At 37.0% G+C, this 10,496-nt stretch overlaps 1 protein-coding gene across 1 annotated transcript in view; it reads right to left on the bottom strand.

Annotated features, from left to right (window-relative positions):
* pde3b (phosphodiesterase 3B) overlaps positions 1-9,554 on the bottom strand; it is a 69,134-nt gene extending 59,580 nt beyond the window's left edge. The window contains exon 1 of the mRNA XM_088611616.1: positions 8,441-9,554. Coding sequence (XP_088467742.1) covers positions 8,441-9,340 — 900 coding nt within the window. The 5' untranslated portion in view covers positions 9,341-9,554. The remainder of the gene's footprint in view (positions 1-8,440) is intronic.
* Between the last annotated feature and the right edge of the window lie 942 nt (positions 9,555-10,496).

Genomic DNA, 10,496 nt, shown 5'->3' on the forward strand with positions numbered 1-10,496 from the left:
GCTGATAACGGTCATGTAACCTGTCTGCTTACACAGAAGAAAGTCAATCCCTCACTCACTAAAATAAGAAAAATTCCCATGAAGACTTTGGAGATACACTAAACACACAGGCACATTTACTGTAATAACCATGTGATCAGTCAACATCAAACCTTTAAAAACCATCTTATTTACTACATTTAAATCAATTTTAAATACAGTCTAGTTAGACCCTAAACATATGCACATATTAAAATTCACTTGTTAAAACAATACAAAAGAGGATAGTAATGCAGCCCATATAAAATGTAACATATGAAAAGCTGAATTGTACAATTCTGTAACATATCTACTTTTTTCCACTTGTGAAGAGCGACATGGTTTAGATTTCCAGTAGTTTCATTTATCAATGTAAGAATCATGCCGAAGGTATTGTATGGTTAAGGTGGAAGGAAATGATTAATATTCAAAATAACCGTGTAATTATGTGATGGTTTATATTTTACATGCACATTTTATTGCTTTGTTTTGTTAATTCATCTAGATGTGTCTTTTCTATAATAACATCATATTACAGTTTACTATTGCTAAGCTTTTATATCCAATTCACAAGATCTGTGTGCATAAATAAATATTTATCTATAATAAAGAGCAATTTAATGTGAACATGTGATTGGAATGTCTTGTACTAATTGATGCTTATGCATGAAATTGTTTTTGTGATGCATTTCACTTGGCTAAATTGAGGCTGTTAATATTCTTTTTGTTCTCTGTGTTGAAGTACTGGCAAGGTATAATCATCCCTGACGAACGTGACTGGCCACAACATCAGGCCTTCCTTGCAACATTTTTCTAAGTGGAAAAGTAAACCAAATTTGTCATATAATGAATGCAGTCATCCAATTCTTTTTCTTTTGGTTTTCTTTGCACTTTGCGCAGACATGTGCTCCCATTCTAATAGCTGCTTTCAAAATATAGGATGTAGTGTGCCTTTCTATCTCCTCACATTATCCTGAAGGTATGAGTGTGGGTTTCCAGAGAGCTCCTTTGCACCAAGTCTAGTCTAGAAAACAAAAACGTTCACCATCGGTACTAACTTCAGAACAAAAGCAAGCAGCAAAAAGGCATTTATGGAAAGCAGAGACTTTTGCAGGCAGCTACAATACCCTAAGAATCCATTGCCATTTCATGGAACATAAGTAATATATGTCTTTGTTAGTTTGCTCTTTGATCAGGGTAACATTTTTAAATATCTTCTTAAATCGCTGCTAGTTTTGCTATAAAACAATGTTAGACCAGCTAATAAAAACACTAAATTACAAAATTCACCAAATTAAAAACCAAATAGCGTTATCTGGCACACACTTGGCATCCCCAGTACAAATACAGAACTCTTAAGGTTGATGGACAGACAAAATATTCTACTTATTTGCAAAGTCCTGTTCACTAAGGAGAACCTTCAGATTTTAAAACTGTAACCAACCAGAGGCAGAAAGTATACATAAGGTACATAGTTCACCAAGTGAAACTTACTAAGAATGCTTTAACAACACTTGTACATTGTTGGCTTCCTGTGAAAAAGCTGTGTTTATCTCCAGCATTCCAACACCCCTGGGCTTGCCTTTCCCAACAAACAGGTCATATAAAAGTTGAATTTTGAAGGGTTCATTTAAATTTCACAAAATTGTTGCCAAGGTTTTGCCCGCTGAAGCTTGAGTGCATCACGTCCTGGTTGCTAGTGATTACAGTGTGGAACATGAAGGAGCAGGACTTCACACAGATGGTGAATCCATGTCTCATCATCTACAGTGAAACAGTCATATACCTTTAGGTCATCACTGAAGGTTTTGCGGGATCTGAGGACCTGATTCTTTCCATTGGTGTATATGGAGTAGTAAGACTTGGGATATACTCAAATGCTCTTGGGTAGTCATCAAAATACTTCCAAAGTAAATGCCAAAATGTTCTGCTTTCTCATATATATTGATGTGACAAACTGCCTTCATCAGTTCTTACCACAGGCCCTCTTGCCATCTGTGACAGAATAAGTACCTAGCTTTCTGGGTTACCATCAGCATACACACTCACCAATTGCCAATATGTTTGGTTGGCCTTTCTAGTTCCTTAGAAAGGAAGTAATGATGGCTCAGTGTTTAGTTTTAGTGCGATCCATTTTGAAGGTTAGCTTCATTCTACCTGTTGTCCTCCAGCACATAAGAGAGCTTCCTATTGATTCTCTATTAATCTACTTCATGTAAACCTGACAAAGAGTAAGATTCCAAATGAGCCCTGAATCAAACTGAATTGATGAATTTACATGTCTTTATCTATGAACAGTTTGACCCACCCTTCTACACTCATTTCAAAAAAGGTTATACATTCATAGAAGAAAATACGTAGTGGCTAGACATTTTGCAGACACACCAGGGTTAACATTATCTCAGGTTTTATCATCAACAGAAGAGTTCTTTGTTCATAAAAACCTTCACTCAGATCACAACTCTCGGTGAGAAATCATGTGTTGTAATAGTAAGGGCAGTACAGTAGTCGAAGAGAGAAAATGCCCGCAAAAGGAAATGTTTTGGTATCAGAAACCTCAGTGTTGCTTTTCTAAACAATACTTACCTGAACAAAAAAGGTCACAATCACTAATCAAGAAAGTACTAGGGCGGCTTAAAAAATTCCAAGTTCTCATTCATAGCTAAAATACTTCAGACTCTTTTTTTCATTCTCTTTGTGGTGCTTCTGCCCAAAAATCAATTGAAATGAATGAAGGAATTCAAATATATTTCAGAACTACAATTAAATATGAGTATGAAATCTATTTCCATTTCAGAAAGTCAAATCAAAAATGTGATTAGGAATGAGAGCAATTTGAAAGGCTGCAGCACATACATGTAAAGTATGATTTTACTATGTACTCCATTAGACCAAAACTATAATTGTATTTTTTTATTTTGCAAAGGGCATGTTATAAGCTTCCTGTTCGCACCAACATAACAAGACACTTTACAAAGTATTTTTCCTATTCATCCTATATGTACATGAAGTTGCAAATAGTTGTTCATTTCTGAAAATAAAAAATAAAAATCCTGAGTAGACATCTACCCTAAAATGTGTTACCAGAAAGGCACAATAACCCCATTATAATGCGTGTGAGAATATATGAATATGAACTAAAAGGAAATTCACAGTCTTTGTAAAAAAATAAACAAATTGTAATGATAATAGTTGCTTAAAATTATTTTTTTGGTTGGAACATATTTCCCTTCTAAATGTTTTTGAAGGACTTCTCCCTGGCAAGATTTAAAAACTTAACCTGAAACTCAAATGGAGGCAGAGAAAAGAATATTTTATGGCTGTTAAATTTTTTTATTTTTAATTTTAACAGAAGATGGTAGTTTAAATAGAAAAGAATGTTAGTTTTCATAGAAAATAATGTTACAACTGCAGCAAGATTTTACTAGTCTGACAAGCATTGCAGGAGCGCCTCGTGTTTATAAGTATGCAACTGCACAGTGATAATAAAACAGAACTTTAAATATGTGGGAGTTACTGACATTCGAACAGCTACCTTTATATCATCAGTACAATTTTGTTCTGTAAAATCTGAACTGTTAGCAATGACAAGGATGAGTAACTACAACCACAGGGGAATGTTTACTCTGAAGGGAACTGTGCGTGACTGAAATCATCACCTAAACTGCACAGTGCGCTGCTTTTACATTGTGTACACATAAACCTTTAAAATATGTAAGCGAAGACTGAAGTGTTGTTCTGATTTTATAGACAAGAGATCCTCAGTGTTACAATAAAACATTACACTGAACAATGCAGAAGGTAAGTCCTGCACATGGGATACCACAGGCCAGAGATCTTGACCTCACAGTTACTGCTAATTTAGCGTGGGACCCATAAGGGAGTCCAGCACTGTCATCACTATTCTCAACAAGATAAGATGATAACCTGTAACAACATCTGGAGATCAATAACAGAAATACTCGTTTCTCAGCTTGGTGAACAAAAAGGATCAGGTCGGACATGAGGTTCACCTTGCGCAAATTTGATTTAGTGGTGGAATGAAACAAGGAACTGAGACTAGCAAAGACTGCGATGTATCAAAATGGAAGACTACTATAGTCTTTCAAAACACAACTAATTTGCATGAGTTACAAAACTGGCAATTTAAGCTCCAATACGTGACAACCCATTTGTACTGTATAACCAAAGCATGTGAAGACATTTTTAGCAATGTCAAATTGCACTAATTATCTCCCTTTACAACAGGCAGGCAGGTTGATATAGAGTTGAAACCTTACTTTGCTGTAATTCATTTTTTGCAAAGAAGAGTCACTGAGTGTAGCTCAAGGAAGTGTGAAAAATAACATTACACACAGCTAGCATAATCTGTTCTAAATATACAAAGTTAATGTAAAGCCTATTTGCACCCACTATGGCTACAAAAATAAACAAACTGTAGTTGAATTAAAGATCACTTTGTAATACATCCACCCATTTTCTCATCGTTTTATCCAATACAGAGCCACAGGGACCCGGTGCCTATCCTGGCAAGCAGTGGGTACAAGGCAGGATACACCCAGACAGGACACCAGTCCATTGCAGGGCCCTCACTAGAACAGACACACACACTTGAGCCAGTTTTCCCAGAGCCCACTTAACTTACCAGCATGTCTGGACTGAGGGAGTGCCTGGTAAAAAGGGGGAGATCATGCAAACTCCACACAGAAAGCACCCCACGTCCGGAATTGAACCCATGTCCCTGGCGCTGCAAAGTAACAGTGCCACACACTGTGCCACCAAGGTGCCCATTACTTTATAATTCCAATTAAAAAACAGGACAGTACAGTTTAATGCACGCAAACGTAAAGGATTACCATCTTTTTGCTATGCTGCCCTGTGGGATGAATTGCTATAATCTTACCAAAAGAAAGACAAGCTCTTTTTTGTACTACAGACATTTCTAAAATGTTCAGTGGTGATGTGTGCTGTCTGAATACGTAAATTGAAAGGTATTCCACAATTGTATGATACTATATACTTTAATACATGACCTACAATAAATCTGGAGCTGGTAAAAGGGTAAGGAGGCCACAACCAGTGGGTAGTGAGGAGTTTAGCTGAGAGGAACCAAGACCTCTGCAGAAAAAACACAGCTTGCCTACATTCTGCAAGCAATACTCCAGTCCCTCTGCTAATCCTTTCTTTAAGAAATCCATGTCTGCTTTAGTAAATCCACAATGTTTTTAATTTGAACTCACCTCTTCATAATAGAATTCTCAATAACAATGCAGCTGCTACATAACATAAAATGAAGCTTTAATAAGGAAGAATCTTTGAGCTAATTGCAACACTTCAGTATGGGAGTCAAATGAGGCATTATAGTGACGCCTGATGCAAATGGTCATCCCTCAGTCCTGTTACTACAACTATATCAATTATTACACAAAATCTTCAATATATCTTACAAAAATATGTCTTACAGAAATATTTTTAAAAGAGATCTTAAAACTGTCACGTGCTGGCATCTTAAGTGTTACAAGAAAAAAGAAATGTACACAAAGTAATTCCATACCATTTTGTTCAAAAAAACAGAAACTGCAAAATCTGTTTAACCATCCAAGACCTGTTTTGAAAAGTGTAGACTTTGAATGTTAGTCAGTCTTTCCTTTTTTTTGAGGAAACAATGTACTGTAGGCCACAATACATTTTCTTTTAAAACCCAGACCAAGGTCAAAAGAAACTTCCTATAAAATAATATGACCTCATGAGGCATGGCCTTTCTTATGATATTTCTCTGCATGTGTTATTTGTACCTTTTTTGCTTGTAACATGGCTAAGGTGTGTTTTTAAACTATTGTGCGAATCAGAGTGACACATATATAGCAGAATTTTTCTATTTGTTTCACACCAAACACATTATCAGAAACTAATTTTAGTCTAGAACTTTATCCATGGATTACACTTCTAATTAACGGAGGAAATGTTTCCATTATTTGTTGTAAAAAAAAGTCTATCAGCATATATAGACACATTCAACACTGGATTTTCAAGAATGTTCAAAAGTTATGTTATGTTTCTTTGAAATATGTGAAAATACAGTAATAACAAAAATAATTATTTTAAACTTTCAATAACCATAAGCTCTTTTGTGTTCTAAATCTGAGGGTTTTTTTCCCAATAAAAAGAACAGTAAATTAATCTACACACTGTAAATTGACAGCATAACTGTTACAAATAACTACTGCATAAAAGGATGTGATCAGCTTTAAAAAACGTTCTTTAAAAGTATTTTTTTTCACATATGTATTTTATCTATAGCTTTTAAAGATAATACCACATTTCAGTGTAATGTTAAAATAAATGATCAGAGAGTAAATCAGTCCATGACTAGTTTATGGTATTTCTTCCCTATTTACACAAACGCTGAAATAATTTACTATATATTTAAATGACAGCACATATAATGAATATGAAGCACCTGCCCCCTACAATCCTATCACATAGAAAAACAGTATGTAATTTCTCTCTAAGGAGGGGGAAATTAATAAAAACTCTAAAGAATCATTTTGCCCAGACATAACACCTATGTTATAGGTTTTATCAAAACAAATATACAAACATCGCCTATAGTTAGTTAATTTATATTCTAAAATACAGTAAGTTTTATTAAATGGTATGCTTGAGAGACAGCAACGACACAATTTCTTAAGAAACTACACCTCTGTACTGAATGAATCCATTTCCCACGTCAGTTTTGTAAGTCTAGCAGATATAAACCTCTTGGCCTCAGTCAAATCAAACACATTTTATTTATAACTTTAAAGTTTATTGGAGGACAGAGTCGTGAAGCAGTGTTAAAATGTATTTTACCATGCGACCCAAAAAAGGTTCCAGCAATTTTTTTATAAAGATATTTTTTCTTCATTGCTGACTCGCTTATTTTGGTGAGCTCAAATAAAATAAACACAGGAAGGCAGGTAAACAGGTAGTTTTGCATTTATAAAGTGTGTTTTACTTTAGGCAGGATCTAAAAATGAACTTATGAAAACTCAAATTTAAAACAACGCGCTGTGCTATACTACACCAACTTTATTTTAAAAAATACTGCCTTATTATTCCCCAAAGCATCAAGATCTAACTTAGGTTCGACAGCGAGAAAGTAAAACACGATAAATCATAATAATAAAGTATGTACCAAGAATTGTCATTCAATCTGCATACTTAAAACATATGCATCTAAATAGATTAAAAATATTATACACCAATTCAAGGGCTTTTCTAACACCTACAGTAGATCCTATAAGGTAAACCGAACAGCATAGAAAAGTATTCACCAACATTCAACTGACTCTTCACACATCAAATCAAATACTGCTACTGAAATTAAATGCCCGCCACTTTCACTTTCATTCACTTTAAAATTAATAATAGCAACATTTAATTGCTCGTCATTTACTTCTGTACTTTGCTGTTTTATAGTTAGGAACATTTTAATTGAACAAGCAAACCGCGAACCGTCAAAGTACTCAAGGTTCCCTGTTGACAGTAATTTACTCATCAATGAAAAATGCCTGCAGACAGCAGGAACAATGTAGTTCACTGTAGCATATTTCCAGTTTTAAAAATAATAGATAAACCGTACAAAATCTAAAGAAGTGTGTGATTTTACTATTCTAGACCTTGTAAATTAATTATCCTCACATTTGAACATTGAAACAAAAAGTACATCAGTATCTGGGATTGCTCAGAAAAATTCACATAAAACACGCCAGATGGTTTTAAACTAAAACGATTTGATCTTTAAAACCTTTTTTCCATGTTTGCACCAATTTTAAAACGACAAAATCGAAATTTTCAAAGCTACGAGTTCTCTTACATGTTCATCCGATTAAGAAAATATTAATTTAATCATAATGTGAAAAATGAGTGTTGTGTGTGCGCGGGGGGGACAAACACTCCAGTTCCATCATTCAATTGTACAAATATAGTACGTTTTTTTTGTTTACTTTTAATTGAAAAGTGCACAGTTCCTTAGGCCTACTTTGCACAATTATACACAACTTGAGGTGAAGCAACACTCGTAGTAAACAAACTTGTCCTGTCAACTGGTTTTAAAGAGCTCAGCAGCAGAACTGTACAGAATTGTTTTAAAACTAGGATTTCACTAAAAGCCTTTGAGGGGGCAATGCATGTCTGTCGCAACATGTGAACTTGCAAATAGTTTTCCATGTTGCCTTACAAGTTCATGTAACGGTTACTGCTACAGTACCTACCCCCTCCCCCTTAAAATGGATAGCACAATGCAGAACACACATCAATACTTTGTTTCCTAGAAGAGCCGAGTCGTGTGGTGCGTTAATACATTCGTGTTGCCACAAAAGTTTCATGACGCTGGCATTCAAAAGACTGGGTATATGTGTGTCTGCCTTTGGGGACCTACCTGTTCCCTGGAAATACAAGGCAATGAAGGTCTCCTGGGCATTTTACAACTGCCATAATAACTTGTTGAGGTTTCTCCCAAAGACACACAACTGGACCTTCTCCTAGGTCTGATCACGGGTACTTTCTCCTCAGCGTTAGCGATCCTGTGTGGCGCTTCCCGTGGTAGGTAATAATGATCGAAACAGAGAGCCAGGAGAGAGCCCGAAACCCCTGCGAGACAAGCCAGAAGGGGTCTCAGAGGCTTGGGCAGGCATTCGAGGCTAGTGAAGGAAACGAGCCAGACCAGACTGGCAAAAACCAAGATCAGAACACTGTATCTGAGTTTCAAAGTGGGGATCAGTGTCAGTATGCCCACACAGCCCAGCACAAAGAGCAATCTGCCCACCATTTGCATCTGATGCTGATTGTCTTCCCAATGCAAAAACTGCAAGACCAAGAAATCCCCCAAGTAGCATGATGCTGGTAGCGATACCAGCCAACATCTGTAACTTTCCCTCTTCTTCCTCCGCAGGTAAAACGTTAAAAAGAAGAATGCACAGCCTATGCTAAAGAGGGGACTGACGGATTGTGAGAAGACCAGCAAAAATGACTGCAAAGTCCGCAGAAGCGAAGAGCTCGGTCCACTTTGCAGGCTCCTGGAAATCAGTAGCGAAGCTGCAAAAACTGCGATTGCACCAAAGTAAAGAGCCGAAGCCCGAAATCGTCTTGAACCTATTAAATCCGCATTGCAAAACCTGCAGACGTTAAATAAAAAGCCCCTTTGGTGGTCTTGTTTTAAAGGGGTGACGCAGCTCTTCACATAGCCGTTTCTGAAGCTTTCTGTGCTGTTTGCATTACCAACACCGTCGTGGTGTTTGATTTTACTGTGCAGTACCTCTCCTTCTTCCCTCACAGCCATGTTTCGAATTGTAGATCCTTTAATTCCGACAAAAGTATCCTTCCCCCCCTTTTTTCCTCGCCGTATTATTGTACTATTACATGACAGCAAACGCGGTCCATGGTCACTCAAACGTACTCGAGCATTTTGGGTAAAAGGAAAAGAAGGTAAAAATGTTGTTTTTTCATGAAGTTAGACTCAATGTCGCCTCCCAGATGTCACAACCTGCAATACTGATTACTAATACAGTGCCGAGGGAACCCTGAACGCGCGCTCTGCAGCACCCAGAACGCGCGCCGTAGCCCTTGAAGCAGTTTACTGTACTTCCTCTGGGTCCCCCAGAAAACCGCGGTAATACAACACGCATTCAATGCTTAAAGTTATACATTAATAAGAAGAAAATGATGGTATTAGATCTAACTTCGCAAACTTGTATAGTACTTTTTAGTTTCACTATATCCATCATCTATCTTCAGAAGGTTACTCAGTCCCAGTAAGGGTTAAGGCATCCCAGCATGGGGGTTCAGGGTGAGACTACACCCTAGAATGAATGCCTATTTATTGCAGGATGTGCGCGTGTGCACACACACACACAAGACAGCACACAGGGGTAAATTAGTGACACCATGTAACCTATACACGACCTAGCCAGCATGTCTTTGAAGGATGAGGGGAAAGTCGATCACCTGGAGAATGACTCAGGAAGGAGGACATGCAAGCGCTGTGCGATCGATCAATCAATCAATTTTATTCTCATATACAGTAGCATCTTTCAACACTCTCAAGGCAGTGTTCTAGGCTGGAAATGACCTCAATGCCCAAGGTCTGTGAGGCAGCTGCTCTCATCTCATCAGCCAGGTGGATGCTGCACATTGGTGGTGGTGGAGGGGATCCCCATTACCTGTAAAGTGCTTTGAGTGGAGTGTCCAGAAAAGCGCTATATAAGTGTAAGCAATTATTATTATAATTTATTATTATTATTATTGCCACCATGCTGTCTGTTAGTAGAAATACACAGTTTTGTTGAATCAGTTTCTTTTGGACAGCAGACCCATTACACGATCTTTAGCATTTGATTCTGAAGTGGTCTGAATCCAAACATAAACAGATTTATCGGTTTAATGGACAATTTGTGACACTTGAATCATTACGGAGAAAATGCAGCACCATGAGAGAA

The sequence above is a fragment of the Lepisosteus platostomus genome, chromosome 18 (assembly GCF_059453375.1).
Source record: "Lepisosteus platostomus isolate fLepPlt1 chromosome 18, fLepPlt1.hap1, whole genome shotgun sequence".
In the NCBI taxonomy this organism is placed as follows: domain Eukaryota; kingdom Metazoa; phylum Chordata; class Actinopteri; order Semionotiformes; family Lepisosteidae; genus Lepisosteus; species Lepisosteus platostomus.